This window comes from Diachasmimorpha longicaudata, chromosome 15 (genome assembly GCF_034640455.1).
Source record: "Diachasmimorpha longicaudata isolate KC_UGA_2023 chromosome 15, iyDiaLong2, whole genome shotgun sequence".
NCBI lineage: Eukaryota > Metazoa > Arthropoda > Insecta > Hymenoptera > Braconidae > Diachasmimorpha > Diachasmimorpha longicaudata.
In genome coordinates this window covers 5,612,434-5,631,038 of record NC_087239.1, presented here as the reverse complement: position 1 = coordinate 5,631,038, position 18,605 = coordinate 5,612,434, and the positions used below count along the sequence as shown (strand labels likewise).

Here is an 18,605-nt window from a genome sequence, read left to right as displayed (position 1 = left end):
AGAATAGCTTCATTGAGCATCTACGCAGGATGAACCGTTTACTCGATAAGAAAATTGTCTATTTATGGGTTTCCAAAGTGAATGATTACATTTTTATTAAATAAGAATGATAAATGGTCCTATCACAGTGGGTGATGAGACTCAACGTGTTACAAGATCGAGACACGTACGTTTCTCACGTTACGCTGAGAGAAAAACGAACGAATGTTAAATTAATCTTTCATGAATCTTTTCTAAATTCATTAAACAATCGAATAATTCATTTAATTTTTGAATACTTGGTCCAATTAAAAACTTCACTTGCAGAAAATTCAATGAATTTAATAATATATTTTTTTACAATTTTTAACTCATCATTTTGTTGCTTTACCCAAGACCCATTTGAGAAAAACCTACTTTTTCTCTCAGTGTATAATTCTCTTCTCCTGGTTCGCCCTCACCTATTGAACTCCCTTCATCTCCGAGGGGCTGGTAAATTCATTGAGCTTCAGTTGTAATTTTAACTCCTATCCCCTTTTATTATTTATAAAAAATAAATGAATTTTACATCTTGAGTATAATTTTGTACAGTTAACCTTGATTAAACTTCACAATTTTTCATTTTTCAATGAACAGATTGTTCAGTACCTGAATTATGCAAATACTAATGAATACTTTTGGATGGAAATGCGACTATTAATCGCGCGAGATTCAAACAAATCGACATTATACAAAATATAATTGCCCAGACGCCAATGATATTCACCCGTCGTTATATCAAAATTTCGAAAAAAAACCCATGGTTTAGTCTTACAAATGACCTACTTTGATTCAAATGGCAAAAATTCCATTACGACATGGTCGCATACCTTTTTTCTTTTGTTCCTCTACTTATGTTTATTATATTCTATATGAATACGTGTAGCATAATGACATCAAAAGCGTATTTCACGTATTTTATTCTCTTTTATTGATTTTTAATCTGGGGCAGGGAGGATTGCATTCGAGTTCTATTTCATTAGTAAAATTATTGTATAATGTATGAAACCATGCCATTACTTTTTTTTTCCATCAGAGAAGGAGAAGCACAGAGATCACGATTGTTTACTGAATCAATTATCATCCGTCCATCAAAGTCAATGCTTACGAATTTCTCTATCAAAGTGACATTATGTTTCATGATGAAATCTGATGATGAGTACTCACTAAGAGTTTATTAATTCAAATTTATCGTATGGAATGAAGACCCCATTTTATAAGCGTCATTTTTTTTTAGTTTTGTAAAAAAAACGTATCATAAATATTTCTCATTCAAATTGATGTCGTTCATGTCTTCTTGTTTCTTTCATTAGTCCGGGCGCATAATATAGTAATAATACAGGATACAGTTAATATATGTATATATGCATGTATATACAGAAGATCCGACGATGTACAGAGATGACTATTTACTTTTCAACATTTTTTTTATTCTCCAAAAGTCACTCAATTATTTCACTGATGAGTTTCAATCGTTTCCTCCATACTATCATTTCAATATTTACAAATGTATTTTTCATTTATTCATCGCGATGTCTATCTCCAGATATCACGTCCTCCAGACGCACTTTCTCGCGAGAAAAATGAAATAAAATTGTGGAGTTGGTTATTTTCATAAATTGAAAATGGAATTGAATCCACAATTTTTATTGTCCAACCTAGACAATCGCTGGAAAACTCTTCAAGGAATCGTACTCATTCCATCGCATCGCGGAACAGGAATAATAATTATTCTTCGATGTCGTACACCTAGAAATCTTTCGAACAAAAGGGACTATCTTTTCATTCTATCTATCTCCTTCCTTCTACACCAGCAGACATTTAGTCTCCAGTGTCTTTCGATAGTAAAGAGAGAGAAAATCCTCCATAACCGATCCCCGGCGATCAGTGGCAATGATCCCCAGTTCACGGTTCACCATTCTCACCAACAGAATACTGAAACCTCGTTTCCGTGATCGCCTCCGTGCCTCCAAGTCGTCACAGCACGGGCTTTGAGCTGAAAGCAAACATTACCTGAAAGTGAATAGTTCACGACGAGCTAACATTTTTTCCCCCAAGAAAACCGTCCTGACCCAGTGAATCGCAAATGCGAGAAAAAATCCCGAGAAACTTCTTTAGTTCAGCAAAAATTACCACTGGATCACAAGACAATTTCCATTCCCACAACATAAATCGACATTCAGTAATTGTTTCTACCCCCACCTCAGTATATTCCCACCCCCAAAAGCCCGAGGAACAGACAAAAAAAATATTAACCCATGGTCGGCTCTTACCAAGCCCCAGCATTAGCAAATTTTCCTTTCATTCTTTTTCCTCGAACCGTCTCTCCACTCCTCTCTCCTTCATTTTTTATGGAGCACCCCTGTACCCCTGGAATATCATCCATTCGGATTCTCGTCTTCAAAGACTAGTTCTCCAACATAATCGTAATATTAGCAGTTTGGTGTTCACTGCAGTAAGCTTTACTACTGGTTATAACAGTGGCAGCTGGTATGTCTGCTCGCATATTTATCTAAACTACTGCTTTTGAAGCGGTAGCGCCAATGTGACATCAGACGAGAGACAGATACAGTGTTGCATCCGAGGGGGGGCAAGAGGGTGAGGTGGGTGACTGGGGGGAGGGAGAAAGGAGAGAAATTGACATGATGGCGGACGGTGAATGGGCGTGGCTTGCGTGTTGCACGAGGGGAAAGAGAAAGGTGAAAAGATGGAGAGGGAGGATATTACTCCAAACCATTGAGGGGAGCATGGACGGAAGGTGAACTTCCCCTCTCGACCCCCATCACCACCACCATCCTCCCTTCTCCTCAATCCCCTTGCCAGGAGCTGATACTGACGGGGAATACTACGGATACTACGAGCGCGTACTATGTGGTACGCTAGGCACTGACGAGACAAACCAACCGAGACCAGTTGTTCTCCTCATCGCTCTGCTTGTTTTTGACCATACGTATTACAACAAAGTGTAGGATTTATTTTTCACTGCTGATTCATGACTATATTGGCCACTGGGATTTTTGTATTTCTAAAAAGGGTATTTAGGGATTTTATAGGATGGGGTGGTGACTCAAGGGATGGACAGGAACGAGGACATTTTGGTTCTCCACATCCTCATAAATTCCGTAGAATTTTCACTTTACCCAGACGTCTTTCAGTACTTGAAGACTTCTGCAAAAGGTGTGTGAACTTCAGGCACTCGCTCTCTCCTTGCACATACCATCTGTCAGACCGGCTCGAAGCCCTGTTTGTTTTTTATTGTTCATTATCCCCCGTCTGCAGCTCAAGGAGCTCCACTACTCATTTAATTTTTACGACTTTGCTGTCTTCAACCAGTCTGATCTGAACCTCGCCACGGTGCGGCTGAGCACGCTTGTGCGCTTTTCGCACTTCAAATTTCATGGAAATTCGTTGCACCTGGGAATTCTCAAAGAGCCAGAGGTTCCTTCCATCGATTACAACTTCTCCGAGATTATCGATAATCATGTACTTCCATTCCATCAGCCAGATATAGATTTTGTGAAGGTGGAGCTGTTTTATACATTTATCATATTATCATCTGATGCAACGATCAATGAAATAATGCTAATGAGCCTTGGAATTATTGAACTAATATGATTCCGTATATGTATTCCCTCTGGGTGCGTGCCTACGTGTTACGAGAAATAACAGAGGCAGGCTATTATTATTGTAATATGCTCGTGTCTCCTGTAAGGCTCGTGTATATGTTGGTGCTACAAGCGCGATACGCTATGCACAGATACCCGATGTGCTCAGTTACGTCCCCAATGACTATGTATTATGCTGAACGTGTCGTCCTATTAGGGGGTTTATAAAGGCCATGTTAGAGGACGGTAGTTGGGTGTAAGTTTATTCATGTATAGTTTCGGAATAGTTCAAGAGTGTAGACCTCTCACAGCGGAGTACCAGAAAATTCAACAACTAATATTCATTCCTCGTCCCTTTCCCCATTCGTCATTGAAAAATCGGATCAATAAATTCATCAATCGAACACCAAGATGATGTATCACATAATAAATATCAATGGAATGAGATCGTCAATAAATATTAATATTACCTGTTGCATTTTCTCAAAATCGAGACATGGCCTGGGCTGACGATGAGGTGGTCGATGACGTTTACGTGGACTGCAAGCACTCAGCGAGTCTACATCCGTCTCGATTTGATAATGATGATGGTAATAGTGATGATATAGGTGGGGATGATGTCTGGGCCGTGAACGAGGCCTCGGTGGCGGTCGTGGATCCCTCGTCGATGCATGGAAGAGCTTTGGTGGTGGTGATAATGATCTCCCTGGCTTGTGAGCATCGATTGGTGGTGATGTACGAAATTGCACTGGCTGAGACATTATACTCCCGTTGCTTCTACTACTACCCAATAAGCCTTGTACCTGTTTTGTATGAATAATCGTGGAAATAAATACGTATTAGGTGGGTATTATGGGATACTTGAGAATCGTGAGAGCTCAGATCAGGTCATTCGATATGTTCATGGTCATTCGGAGTGAATTGAAAGACGAGTTATCAATGTCAGTGCTGTACCAAATGAATATTAGGTCACTGCGATATTTTTATTGGAATAAAAGCACGAAGAATTGTCGATAATTATGAAGACAAAATTAATTTTTTTGATTTGGAACCGTATGTTCCCTCAGCACATAAACAATTCAATGAAAAAATCTAAAAATCGCTGATGGTGAGGCCGAATAACCGTACGGGATTTCGCACGATTGCCACGTTTTTATGGAATTACCTCTTCATCGCTGGAGCCTGAACCAGCTGGTTCCATACCGGCTCTGCTAACCGGCGCCGAGGAAGTGGATACGATCGTTGGTACATCCAAACCGAGTGTTTGTTGCGACTGGGATTTTTCGGATTGGCTGGACTGCTGTTGTGTCTGACTGCAATGTCCCTGGGCACTACTATTACTGCTCACTTGCGACCATTTCCGTTTTTCCGGTGCTGTTGCTGGTCTACATCCCTGTGATGCTATTGCTTTTGGACTATTTATCACCTCGAGCTCCTCCTCGGAGCTGTGTTGGTCATTGTAATTTAGGGACAGTAAGCTAGATTCACGAGATTGACAGCTCTGCAGTCTGGATGTTGTTGCGGATCCTGAATGTTGCAATCGTGTTTCGGAATTATCTGTTAACTCTTCGCTTGAATTGCGTTGGAGGTAACTGAATGTCGTCGTTGATGCACAGAAATTTGGGTCCGATGGGAGGGCACTGTCCGGAGCTGGAGGGCTTGACGGACTTCCCATGGCTAGAAGTATATTTTTGGGGTGTGAATTGAGGGAAAAATATGGGGGGAATCGAATAAAAATTGTGAAGTGAAAAATAATTATCGCTTGGAATTTCCTGTAAAGTGACGAAAGGACCAAACGAATATTTAATATCTATGTTAATAATTACAATATATGGTGGTTTTTCTCCCAACACATTAACAAAGACTCTTATGAGCGAATAGTGAACCTATTGAAACGCATGCCCAGCCAACAATTCCCATTTTTGTCTCGTTCGCATTCCCCACATCCCCTCGTGAGATTCAATTTCTCCTTCCGCTCTGCGAATCCATTACGGTCTGACACGGCAAAGTGTCAGACAAACAGGTTACATTATAAACGCAATGGAGATGTTGGTGGCAGAAATCATCTGTCATATTAAAACTTTCAGCTGGAAAGGAGCGCTCTGCTGGAGTTTTCCCTTTTTCCATTTATCGAGAAATCATCTCACTCTGTTTAGAACTTATCCTCTCGTCGAGTGAAACTAAACAAGTTCTCAAACAATTCTTCATTCGATAACGGAAAAAATGACAGGTAAAAACTATCTCTTGAAAATTGATTTTAATTTATTTCGAAGGTAACGAGAATAATTCTCCTAATTTCGGAGTCTTAATTATTTTAGCTTTTAGGGAGGAGGATATTCACTCCTGAAAAAGATTAGTTAAGTAATTTCCAGACATTAGGACCATTCATAAGTATATTTATCAAAAGTACATTAATAAATAAGAAAATTATGGCAAATTCGTCAGTTCTAGAATTTCCAAGATCGCGTTTACTTCGAATTCAACCAAAATTTATTTAAAAAAATGTTTTTTTTCCTCTCGGTGCATGTCTCCGCTCCGTAAACCCATCGAATTCATCCTCTCTTCGTTACTGTAAACCGAAGAAATTCGTGCAATAAAATTCTATTTTCGAACTCGAAAGAAAGCTCTGCAGTTGCTGTCGTGCGAGCGCAAATGTTGACTAAGCCTTCATACGCGATACATTCCCCCAGTTAAAATATGAAATAAGAGGGCTTAAGTATTGTTAAAGGAATTGGCATAGAATAATCCAAACGGAAGCCGTCAGACTGCCCATATTATCTCACTATTTTTTTTTTCCTCTCTCTCATTATATGCAACCGTACTTCGTGACCCAGCCATCAGCTGATCGATACACGTCACCCGTTGGTACTAACTTTCTGAAAAACATGGAGGCTACGAAGCAACTCGAGTTGAATCGAGCCAACCCCAGGCCCTTCTTACACCCTTACCCCCTTGGATTCCAACTCTCTTTTGTATGATATATGCACATGTCTGACTAAAATGCATATCACTCGCTGTTACTACTGTCCTTTCGAGGCTCGTGGTATGCGTCGAGAAAATTATCATTTTTTTCCTTTTATCCATGACGCGAGGATATATGGGATGACACAACAGTCATTATTGACTTTAGGTCAAGTAGAAGCCGGAATTCAAGTGCAAAAAAATTTCTTGATTCGTGTCGATAGAATTTTCATATTTACTGTCTATATTTGGTGGTAAAACGAGATAAGTTGACTTATCTCAGTTCAGTTTCTGAGAAATATCTTTGAACCTAAGGAATATAGCGGAATGGTTGCAATAACGTTTGTGGTAGTGCTTGATTTACTCCACAAAAAAGTTATTATGAAAATTTTCCTATCTCTCCCATATTCCGAGATATTCATCAAGAATTGGTCAATAGTCAAGAGTGACTTATCTCGGTTTTCCACTTCGCTACTGGATACTGTTCGAGGTCCACCGAACTTGTGTTCAAAGTTCTATTTGTTTCCGATTCGGGCGAAGAATTTTCTAGCTTTCGTGGCATTTCAACGTTTCTAAACGAGTTTTTCTATTGACACGTTTTCTGTGAGAGTTTCCACTGCGTAAATTTTCCAAGTTTTCCAGTGTTGGTGTCTTATCAGACGAAAACAAAAAAAAAGTGAAGTATTTTCTTGTAAATAAAAAATGGATAGGTGGACTGTAAAATTCAGTAGAATTTCCAGCGAATTCGCTAGGTTTTTCTGGGAATTTTCATTTTCCAAAGTAATTGTCAATGTTGATGTTTACTTACGACCAGAAGGCTCGTTTCCAGTGATACTGCCATCTTGAAACTCATCATCTGATTCGGTTCCCGAATCGTGATTGTCATCCGCCTGTCCATGGAAAAATTTTGCGATTAGTTTCTAGTAATTAATAAGCTTCGTTTTTGTTTTCAAAGTAAAATGCTGACATTATTCCAACTTGTGATATTTTTTTTTGCAATGTAAAGAGTCTAAGCGTCATCCCATTGGGCTATTCTACTCTTCGTCATGAAAAGGAAGAAATAATTAATTAAAAGACGTGAATGATCGTCTGCAACATATTATATTACAACCGAAGGCAGGAATTCTAATGAGAATAAAAAATTCGCAGAAGTCCAATCTTCGTTGAAGAGTTGATGACAAAACATCTCGAAATTCCAAACAATTATTCACGTTATCTCTAGTTGTCTCTCAGCTTGCTCATGTCATGTTAATCATGGGGACGTATCCAGGAAACATAAGTATGTGTTTCCACAAGGTACTAGATATTGTGCGAGGTACATCAGTTGTTCTCTGTATTCCCATTTGTTTCTACTTCTTTGATGTTTTATGAGTAAACTTGACTTTTACATGAATATTTTGTTGTAGGACGATGGTCTAATTTCTTGTTAAAATAAATGAATACGCGATTTATTTATTATTCTGTCAAATCTCACAAATATCCTCATGAAAACAGTTAAAACTAAAAAATGCCAACAAACGATCTCGAAACCTACAACATTAAATACTCCCTCCCTAATTAATTTAATATTTTTCTTTGAACCCGGTCCCACCGGAAGTCCAGACTAATCATTACTATTCCTGCCCTCAATCATCCATCCTAATGTCCAGCCCGATAAACAAAGAAAATCGACTCTGTGATTTGATAGGAATAAAGATAACTTCACTCTCCCTCATCGATCTCCGGTTCGAACAAAAGAACACAATAATTTCACAGTTGAAAAAATATCCAACAGTACCCACACTGTCACAACAACGAGACAACCCTACCTTATCTTGATTTGGATCCTCGTTAAGTGAGTGAGTCCTCAGTTTGTGCGTTAAAAACTTCAGCATGTTCCGGCACTTCGATTAACAATTTTTTATATTTATGACGTGTCGGCGCCCCCCTTGAGACATTCAACCATTAAAATTACTCGAAATATCCCAAAAAAACGTCAGCATCAAAATTCACCCATCAAAACCTCCACTGATAACTCCAATTTCCACGAGGTTGTCTTACTGGTCAAGTGTGTTGACTTCCAATGGCAAGGACACTGCCACATCGCTCACCAACACATTCTGAATGTTCTATCTCCAGCAAATAACCTCACTTCCAAAACAGTTAAACTCCCTGATCATCTCAGAACAATTTCCATTCACTCAATTTCCACCTGCACTCGAGTACCACTGGCATCGTAGCACCACCTCCAACATGTTCTCGACATGAATCGATCATCCCCTGCCCCCACCGTCCATTGTTAACCTCCAATCGAAGCCCTAGTCAACGTGATGCATTGAAATCTCGTTGATGATCTCAAGCGGACGTGAAAAATGACAAGACGATGGCCCACCAGGTACTTATGAGACAAATTTATCGTGTTCACCGGTTAACAACAGTAATGCCGACGTAATCGACACCGGTAGCTTCTCTGCCGACAGTTCACAACCATCACGATCATCAATTTCACACCAATCACCACCAATACCACCCCCTTCGTAACAACTGGCCACGTCTATGTGCCACCTGTATTTACAAAAAAATTCTAATCCAACCTCACTGTGATAGCCATTATTGTCACGGTACTCGTAGTACTCACTCCCTTGTGGCACAATCCTCATCACGATTCGTGTCCTCGCGTCTCTCTACCTTGGAGTTGGAGGAGGGGGAAAATATTCAACTCTCCAGTTCTTCAGTCCACATTTTCAGTCCTTCGAAATTGTCACCGTGACATTTAGCGTGGAAAATTATTCAGACGTGAATATGGAAATTCCATCATTCGAGGGGGAGATGATGTGACGCTTGCGGGCATTACCGTGTGGTGTAATATGTAATGAGGAAATGGTCGGCGCTCTCGCACGTCTCACTTCAACGTGATATTACGCCAGAGAAGCGCCAGGCATTCCCATCATCCACAAGTTCGTTATTTCCTTTCATTTTTTTTCGTGTTCACCGTGTCCTTTGTCCTGGTTTGGCGACTTCTGGGGGAGACTCGTGGACTCCGGGGACCAATAATGTCAACGGATCCTCACGAATTTGTCGTCTCGATCAATCCGGTATTTTCATCTCTCTGATGTAGCGAATCGTCAGGAACTTTGATAGAAAAATCAGAAATTTCAACACTTGCCAGTTGACGACTGCAGGAGTTGGATCGGCCACACGGTGTCTGAGCCTTTGACTCCCCTCTCAATTCTTTCCCACTACGTCATTACCCCCTCTTCGTCCAACTCATGCGTGGTGGACGGCTACAGCGAGGTCTGGATGGGTTTCACTGAGGACAGACGAATCTCCTGTTTGAATTGAATGAACGATGTTTCAAAATTGGGAATTCAGTTGTTCGAATTACTCCTGAGAAAGTTTTTATTTACGTTTCCATTTTTTTAACTAGCGCTACCAAGGCGCTAGTTAAAAGTTAGGTTTGATACCAGTTTTGTCTTTGCTTCATCACTAATCGATTATCGATTGTCAAATGATCGATTATGACGTAGTCGATTATCTCCATGAAGTTGGCCATCTTCGATTAGTGACCCGAGTCGCTTTTTCTGCAGTTCTTGGGGATAAATAAACAATTTTTTACGTGGACAAGTGGGTAAAACATTTTACTTCTTGAGGATATGAATGAGGAGAATTGAATGATATCTCAATGATTTTACATTTCCATTGCTGGTTGATAATGGAGGTAAATTAATCATCGAGGGGTCAGTGAAAAATAATCGGTAACAATCGCATTTCTCGCAGTTTTATTTCGCCATTGTAAATTCAGCACAAGGCATTTTTATTTACAAATAGTATAAAAGAATATATATAAAAACAATAGGCACTTTTCCTAAATATCTGGCGATTTGAAATATCCAAGTACGATTCTAGATTACAGACAGAGTTATGGGAATCGAAGTATTTGAGATTTACTAATTTTTGTTCCTTCGGATTCGACTTCAATTGTGTTTCTGCACACCATGTGCTGACGATTTGTACACTGCTTGATTACTCTAATAAAAGTATGATGAACGCTACATCTCAGTCAAAAAGTGGTCTAAAATACCCCAGCTGTGACCTCTTCCCACATGTATTATTAGTGATACACATTTTGGACGGAATTCAATGTTCTATTTTGTCGAGGAAATTGTTGCTCTCTTCTTGTCAACCAGTCTTGTTAAATCTCCTTAATTTTACGTATAAAAAACTGCATAAAAAATGTATCCAAATCGTGAGAAAATTATCCAACTGAAAATGATTAATTATTGATTAAAAATGAATTGCTCCTAGTATTTTCCATAGAATTTTTCTCCGAATTGGAAATATTTTCGTATGCATTTTTCTCGCACGTATTAAACACTAAAAATAATCCTGTTTTTGCGAAAATATTCGAGCTGCCCTCTCACAATTTAGTCTCATGCTTGACTTTAACTTTGAGCATTTGGTTCATCCTGGAGGCATACGAATTATTTAAATAACAGAGAGTTCCCATGGACGTGAGTACACCATTGGCCGCGTGATTACCATGATCAATGGTTTCTTCGGTTTCGAATGCAAATCGCCTTTGCACGTCGTTCTCGTGGCCGAGGGCATGGAGATTTCTCACATCCCCCTGGAGCTCTGAATCTGTTTCTTCGTCATTATCGGCACTGTCGACGTCACCTAGACATCGTACCAATGGGGCATTTACAAATATTCGATTTGGACAAAAAAAATATAAATGAAAATATATAGAAACGTCTGATAGATTAAAAAAACTAGTGGATTGCTAAACAAAATTTCATTAGTTCTTGGCTTAAAAAGACCAAAAACTATTGAATAAGTAAAGGAATTCAGGGGAAATTAGATGGTCAAATAATTGAAAAAACTCACCATCAGAACTGTTATTCGAAGGCTGTAAAAACCTCGAAGAATACGGCCGATTCGCGTAAACCCGCCGCTCTCGAACTTGATTAGTTTCGTTGTTGTATTTGAATTCTCGTGGAAGCGTATGGCTTTTCGGAAGGGAATCTTGACTACCCTCCATGTCACTCACCTCTTCTCCAGCCTCTTGCTCACCTTTAGAACTATCGTCCTCCCCATTTTGACTAGAATCAGACATATTACGGTAAAAGGCAATGAAAAAAAAAAATCTTGCACATTCCATCACTTCATGAACCATAAAAGTTCATCCGCAAATTATCTGTAAAAAATCAACCTCTGCTCAGGAGTCCAATGAGGATAATGATGTCCCGAAGCCAGTGGTAAACACCTCGGAGCCAGTAAAATTTCCGAAGTATCGTGTCTCTCCCGCTGTTCCAGGTCCTTCCAAATATTAGACCCATGTGTAACAGGATGAAACGAGGAAGACGGCGGTGGGGGTAATAAACAATGCATTTTAATCGGTGGCCATGAAGGTGCCCCATTCCCAGCATCACGCATCGGAGACGACGACGCAGACACCTGACATACAGTTGAATTTGGAGATGTGTGTAATTTTGCACTCGGCGGGGGTTGTTGATTAGCCGCCGAAATTGAGGAGGAGAGTGACGTAGCTGATGCCGATGGAGGTGGCACCAATTTACCCTCTCTTATTTCCTCCTGAATAGCGCGTAATTCACGTAACTGTTGCTGCTTCTTCTCTCGCAATTTTTCACGAATTAAGTTGATGTTTAATGAGCCCACTGGACGATCTACATCGGTCTTCTTGTCATTCTGATCGTCTTCCTGGTGAGGGGGAGATAATACCATCAGCTTGATATTGACGAGGCTTAACAAATACTCTAGATAATCATTCGGAATTTCCCGATTTCCATTTGAATTCTAATAAATAAATAATCTAATGATTGGAATGACAACTCCTAATGTAGCAAGATGCACTCACGTAATTATCGGCGATCGACAGCGGTCGCTTCCAAAATGGAATCAATTGTTTGGTATTCGTTTTACTATTATTCCACTGTTTCGTGTCACCTAGTGCCTGGGGTGGTGGTGGGGGCGGTACAAACGTCGTTGGTTTCTTCTTCTTTCGGTTGAGATTGGAGACAGCGGGGTTGGCAAAGCGACAGTTGAACACTCCAGGTATTCCGTTGTTACTCAACTTCACCTTTTGCATGCTGATGTTCAAACCGTTTGATAATTTCTTCGTGTCATAATAATCCATTCGTTTCTCTTCATTATTGCCCTGAAATTTAATTGTTCACGTATTCACCAATTATTGTCTTATTGATATGGACATCTGCCTGAAAAGTTCAAGGAAAAGTGACCGTCTGTCCCCTCCCCTTCAGCTCCCTTAATTAATTAAATCAAATAAATGAAATTTTCAAACTTACATGACTGGAGAGAGTTGTAGCAGCACTATTTCCACTCATCCTTCCCCCTGCCTCATACCTCAATCTCCTGACATGAAAAAATCGGTAGTACAGGGCCATGAAACACAATCCCCCAAAGAACAATGCGATCAGAATTAAAACCAGAATCGCCGGTTTCGGTTGATTGGGAAGCCTGAAGTGATTTTCATTTATCCCCACTGCCCACACACCGATCAGCAGACTATTCTCCAGGAACATAACAGTGTAGAATATGAGCATTTTCTGTCGATGATTGGTCTCATGGAGATTGACGTATGCGAATACGTAGACGAAGGCTAAAAGCGATGCAAGGAAGGCCTTCCTGCTGAAGGAGAGACGTTCACCACCGTGGAAGAGGCCATCGGGGGTCAGCAACAGCCACATGAGCATCGACAGCCAGTGGAGAGCCATTACAATCAGCAGCCATTGACCTCCGTACAGGGAGGCATAGACAACCAGGGCTCCCACTCTAGCACTGACTGTCCCCAGTCGCCATGCTAGCTGGGCCAGCACTCCCAGCCAGGTGAGCACTAGGCGCTCCAAGTTCCTGAGCCTTGCAGCACCTTTACTGAAACTTGCCACTGCCCAACAAACACTCCACAGGGATAAACCTGCGGAGACAGCAGTTAGTTCACCCAATTTACTGGCATCCCAGGTCTCTGACTCTAGTTCGGATCTTCCTTCCTTCACCACGTTGTTACCGATTCCTATTGAGAGGAGGTACAGTTGGAGGAGGAGCATTGGAGCTGCCTCGCAAAATGCGTGAATCAATCGGAGAACGCACAGCTCTCGGACCTCATGTTTAACAAATGTCAAATTGACAGGAATAAATAATTTAAAGTATCTCCACAAGACTCCGATCTGTGTGGTATGAAGAACGATAACACACCACACAGCCCAATTTAATTTCTTCTTGCATGAGGTCGAGTCGTCGGAGGCGACGTGGATGGCCAGTTTCCCACGGGCACCCCACAAGTACCACCTCATGCTTATGATTTGGGAAATTATCAACGATCCAACCACGAATCCAATGCTCAGGGGAAAAAATATTGGCGGAGCTGTCGGATGATTCGCTAAAGCGTACCCCATCGCCAAATCGAAAACAACATCACAGAAGTAAGACGCTAGGGATATTATGTTGAATAGTACATCGCACAGGGGTAGAAATTCGTGCTGATGGAGTGGTTGCTCGAAGTGGGCCATAATGGGCCTCTGCTGCCCATTTGAATCATCCAGGGTGTGGTTACAGTGGCATTTTTTGTTGATAAACCGTTTTCTGAAAATAATTATTCCTTGGAATTATTGGTTGATTAGAGGGAATAGAATTTAGTGTAAAAATTGTGCAGCACTCGAAACAGAGGTAATAGGGCTATTAAAAAAATCTGAATAATTGAAATAATCAAATCCAATCATTGAGGGAAAATAAAAAAATTAAAATATATAATGTACGAAGAATGAAAAACCTTGAGAGTTCAATGACTCCATCAACAACTCGACCTAAAAAATAATGGAAAATCCTACGAGATATTCACCACATTCTTGGCGTGTCATTGACGAGTGTTTATGGAAGTGCCACCGTTAATCTGAATGTAGCACTGATCAAGCTGGACCAATTCCGGAATTTCAAGAATGCACTAGAGAGATCACGCAATACTCCACCAATACTGTCACGTAAATTTCAGCAATACCAGTCACAGCACATCATAATAATCATCACCAAAGTCGTCTTCGTCCTCTCACACGACAAGATTTATCGGCGAAATATTGGGAATACTGGAGATCATCGCGTAGTACCTGTTGACACGACTAAACTATTTTATTAAAAAGTCACACACACATACGTGCAGGACACGCGCACGTTGGTAGCAGCGTGGCTGCAGCTACAGCCCCAGGACTGCGCCTGACGAGAGACGAGAGGTGATTCGATGGTGGGAGAATGGTAGGTACTGGGGGACCTGGGGTAATCTCTCGACAGTTGGAGTGTTGGTACCAGGGTACGATGATTTTCTCTGCGCCAAAGGACGTGGACCAAGCATAATATAACAGCGCCACCCTTGAGGAATTTGGTAAACGCATCCACCCCCACGAAAATTTCCCTCGAGCGGAATTTAGGACGATTATTCGGTGAAGAATCCTTCGTGAATTATTCCGCGAATTCCCAGGCGATGCCCTCAATGTCGATTCGTCCGGGGATTTTTTTCATGAAGGCGACGTCATCCGGAGAGAATGAGAAAAAATGGAATAGCAAAATTTTTGAGAATATCTAGAGTTTTCTTTAAGTATATATCGATTTATGGAACACTTGGATATTTTCTCAATTTGTTTATATATTTGTCCAAGTCATTGGTCACCTCCTGATGATTAATATTTACTTCGATGGTTAGGGGAGAAAAAATCACTTGAAATTGCTTTTCGTTTTCCCTTTCGGGTTTCTCGCTTTATTATCAATTTTCCAGTTTTTATTATTGCTTAGGTATCATCATCAGCCAATAAATTAATCACATCAATTGCCTAGTTATGGAGACGATAGTAAATTTTATGTAAAAGTCATTCGAAAAGGTTTTTGTTCCAATTGAATTTTTATTCAATTGAAAAATTTATTTACAAACATTCCAGTTGGCATTCTCAGCTTTTTAATTGGTTTTATCAGTTGCATGATAATCTGGAGGGGAAGTCGTTCACTTTTTCATACCACAACATTTATGCTGATCATTAATGACTAGGTTTTTTATTAAATTATTGTGTGCCAATATAATTTATACGCCAAAGTCATTGAACGACTGCTAGATCAAACGTCCCTCGTCCCATTCTTTCCCTTAAAGGATTACTACACAAATAGTTTTATAAATTATAAACTATCCAATGTATATCATATATTATTATGTTTAAAATTCATTGTAAAATTATTCGTACATAATACAAACTTTGTGCGAATGTTTCGGTAAAAAATTCTCTTTTCTTCCCCATTCCAAGGAAACAAATATTTACAAAACGATTTATTTTCCGTTAATTATGCCGGAATAATTTTGAGGAAGAACAATTCTACTAGACTCTTAGAGAATAATTTCATTTTTAAAATCTCTGGTCAATTGTTTATGCGGCAGCACGATTGAATTCAGGAGAATTCTCTCAGCAGCGAGTGTTACACTCGTGCCCAATATTGAAATTGATGGATTAAGTTTTCCATTGATATTGAACAATGGAGGATTTTCCATTTTTGCAAATGGTTTATCGGGATTTGGATCGCATGGAGTACCCTCAACCCTCGCCCATTCCCCGACAATACTACCACGTCCTATTATGCTGTGTAGTACCATCGAGTGAGATTGGATCTGTGAATTTTCGAGGACAATGGATTCACGTATTCTCACACCAGCTCCCAGCCTAGCGTTTGGTCCGATGCTTACGTTGGGGCCCAACTGAAATCACAGGAGAGATATTGACATATTTGAAAAAATAATTATGGGAATGAAACGAATGTAATGAGAGCCCTGAGTGAACTTTTTCATCGCGAAATTGAGTCTACAAATTCTATCAATTATGTGGTAGTGATTACCGTGGCAGCTGGATCAACAACAGCACTGGGATGAACAAAAACATCTCCTATTATATGACATTTCTCACTCGCTGGTGATACTAAACGTTCTGGCGCCTTTGATCGGTATAGCGCCAGATAATGACGATTTGCGTAGATAGCTGCACCAGCTGTTTTAACCTGCGACCACCAATTCGACGTCTGCAAGGCACTGAGCTTTCCAGTTTCTGATAGTCGAGTGAGGAGGTCTTGTTCCAGGGAAATGTAGGCAGGATCTCGTCCATTTCCATTAACTTGCCTGGACAATAAATGAATTATTTTCACAGGAATAATTAATTCCGGTTGCTGGTGATGATGAAATGGTTTAAAATAGCAAATTAAAAGTTTTATCTGATGACTACGGTGTGTTTTCCTCAGTTTTCGTAAAAGTTACAAGACTTTTCTGTTCGAACAATTGAAAAATCCATTAATTCTATATCTATCCTCAAAAAATAGTACCCATGAGATCAAATCTAGCAGGACTTTATGAGATTTTATCACGTGGGAATTGTGTATAGAATTTTTATATCGTCAAAACAGTCTCATGTTTCTCGTTATTTACTTACTACGTACATTGATTTATCCTGCTTATGTCTGGCATAAAAAACATCCGCCATAAACTGAAAAATATCCAGAGAAGCTAGATAAACTCCACAATTGATGAGTGTCGAGACAAACGTTGAAGGTTTCTCCACGTAATGAACAACTTGTCTGCAGTCCTCTTTACTGGTAACTATGCAACCATAATTCAGTGACTGTTGTCTGGTTGCCTCGGTCGCCATAACACTCAGTACAGCTGAATTGTTAGTGTGCATATCCACCATATCCTCCAGTGGAAAGTCCGCACAAACGTCACCATTCATTATGAAGAATGCCTCGGGACCACCGGCCCTTATCTGATCCCTGAAGTGATACATTCCCCCGGCAGTACCGAGGGCTGTGAATTCTTGGAGATAACGTATGCTTATTCCGTAACTATCCATCATCTGCTGAACAAAATTCTGGAGTTCGCTGGCATTGTAAGAGCCGATTATCAGGATTTCTGTGAGGTTTTTCAGCTTTACACAGGCTTCGATGTGATGCTGGATCATTGGACGACCCGCGATGGGGAAGAGGGGCTTCGGAATGTCCAGCGACAGTGGACGAAATCGTGTCCCTAATCATCAATTAATTGTTAATTTCATTCGACTCTTTCGGATGAGGATTGGAATAGATTTTTCTGTCAAGTACAAGAGATTCGCCACTCAAAAATCGAACTCCCCCTCGACTGATCGATTCCATAGAAATCCTAGGGAATTGGGAATATAAAAACCCAGAACAACTATGGTATTGTTGGAACAAGACTCCAAAATGATAATTCCAATATTAAAAATGTTAATTTCCATCTTATCCAGGGAGTATTGAACGAATATTATAAACATCAAGGTTGTCTGTCAGTCCTCACCTTTCAAAGGTCCCCCAATCAAAATAACAGCCTTCAGCATTCTCAGATCCTCAGTAAATCCCAGCTGTCCCAAAAACTGACCTCTGATCACTGATTCTTAATTGATAACAATCAGACCCACCCGGCCACGTACGTGTCTTCCAAACAAACAGCTCACACAACCCCACCAGTTGTATAGAGACAGCCGACAGGTGATTGCTTTTCCCAAAATGAACTGATTCTATCATTTGTACGAGTTTTGTACCCGTTTGGACTGGGATTGAAATGTTTCGTTTGACTCCCCTTCATTTTTAAATAAATAAGTAAAAATCCAACTGGAGGCTGGCTGACAGTTTAGTAAACATTGATATATAGTTTCACTCCAGGTCGATAGAAAATCATTTGTAAATTCAGGTAATTGATTTTTTCTAATCACTTATTAGTGGGGGATGAGAAAGACAGAGGTCGCTTTGTTGGATGTTCAATTATTTATTTAAAAATAAATGAGAGGTTAACGAAACTTTTTCAGTCCCGTACAAAGGGCAAATACTGTATTTTTTTCATTGAGTTTTATTTATAATTTTAGGCTCTATTGCACAAAAAAAAATGAATGTCAATTTTTAATGTCAAATTATTCAAAATTTCCCGCCCTTACCCGGTCCGTAAAGAACTTTTCTGTGTTGCCACTGGGGGTCTAACTT

The 18,605-nt window shown here is 40.1% G+C and overlaps 3 protein-coding genes across 4 annotated transcripts; all 3 read right to left on the bottom strand.

The window, feature by feature from the left end:
* Positions 1-491: 491 nt before the first annotated feature.
* Positions 492-8,534, bottom strand: LOC135169709 (bromodomain-containing protein 4A). 2 transcript variants are annotated; one of them, XM_064134944.1, is made up of 5 exons: positions 8,393-8,534; positions 7,393-7,474; positions 4,789-5,300; positions 4,094-4,426; positions 492-2,014 (listed from the first exon to the last, which is right to left on the bottom strand). In XM_064134944.1, exons 1-5 carry the CDS (start codon positions 8,456-8,458, stop codon positions 1,940-1,942), a joined length of 1,068 nt encoding a protein of 355 aa, XP_063991014.1. In that variant the 5' UTR covers positions 8,459-8,534; the 3' UTR covers positions 492-1,939. The 2 variants fall into 2 exon arrangements, with proteins under 2 accessions (XP_063991014.1, XP_063991013.1); XM_064134943.1 differs by lacking the exon at positions 492-2,014 and adding an exon at positions 2,021-3,546.
* Positions 8,535-10,319: 1,785 nt separating this feature from the next.
* Positions 10,320-14,924, bottom strand: LOC135169698 (uncharacterized). Its single transcript, XM_064134929.1, has 6 exons — positions 14,440-14,924; positions 12,890-14,183; positions 12,442-12,741; positions 11,776-12,284; positions 11,451-11,665; positions 10,320-11,240 (listed from the first exon to the last, which is right to left on the bottom strand). Exons 2-6 carry the CDS (start codon positions 14,108-14,110, stop codon positions 10,981-10,983), a joined length of 2,505 nt encoding a protein of 834 aa, XP_063990999.1. The 5' UTR covers positions 14,111-14,183; positions 14,440-14,924; the 3' UTR covers positions 10,320-10,980.
* Positions 14,925-15,312: 388 nt separating this feature from the next.
* LOC135169708 (mannose-1-phosphate guanyltransferase alpha) lies at positions 15,313-18,271 on the bottom strand. The gene is made up of 4 exons (XM_064134942.1): positions 17,926-18,271; positions 17,055-17,637; positions 16,464-16,740; positions 15,313-16,326 (listed from the first exon to the last, which is right to left on the bottom strand). Exons 1-4 carry the CDS (start codon positions 17,963-17,965, stop codon positions 15,961-15,963), a joined length of 1,266 nt encoding a protein of 421 aa, XP_063991012.1. The 5' UTR covers positions 17,966-18,271; the 3' UTR covers positions 15,313-15,960.
* Positions 18,272-18,605: the final 334 nt, after the last annotated feature.

What these genes read in the sequence shown, in the direction of transcription:
- LOC135169709 (XM_064134943.1), bottom strand. Translation starts at nt 8,458, where the DNA reads ATGCTGAAGTTTTTAACGCACAAACTGAGGACTCACTCACTTAACGAG. An exon ending in CAGGCTCCAGCGATGAAGAG is followed by an intron (nt 4,427 to 4,788) that starts GTAATTCCATAA and finishes CATACAAAACAG; the next exon opens with GTACAAGGCTTATTGGGTAG. An exon ending in ATTTTGAGAAAATGCAACAG is followed by an intron (nt 3,547 to 4,093) that starts GTAATATTAATA and finishes TGTATAAAACAG; the next exon opens with CTCCACCTTCACAAAATCTA.
- LOC135169698 (XM_064134929.1), bottom strand. Translation starts at nt 14,110, where the DNA reads ATGGCCCACTTCGAGCAACCACTCCATCAGCACGAATTTCTACCCCTG. An exon ending in CATTGGACTCCTGAGCAGAG is followed by an intron (nt 11,666 to 11,775) that starts GTTGATTTTTTA and finishes GTCTGATTCTAG; the next exon opens with TCAAAATGGGGAGGACGATA. An exon ending in TTCGAATAACAGTTCTGATG is followed by an intron (nt 11,241 to 11,450) that starts GTGAGTTTTTTC and finishes TACGATGTCTAG; the next exon opens with GTGACGTCGACAGTGCCGAT.
- LOC135169708 (XM_064134942.1), bottom strand. Translation starts at nt 17,965, where the DNA reads ATGCTGAAGGCTGTTATTTTGATTGGGGGACCTTTGAAAG. An exon ending in GATTGGGGGACCTTTGAAAG is followed by an intron (nt 17,638 to 17,925) that starts GTGAGGACTGAC and finishes ATTGATGATTAG; the next exon opens with GGACACGATTTCGTCCACTG. An exon ending in TTGTTGATCCAGCTGCCACG is followed by an intron (nt 16,327 to 16,463) that starts GTAATCACTACC and finishes CTGTGATTTCAG; the next exon opens with TTGGGCCCCAACGTAAGCAT.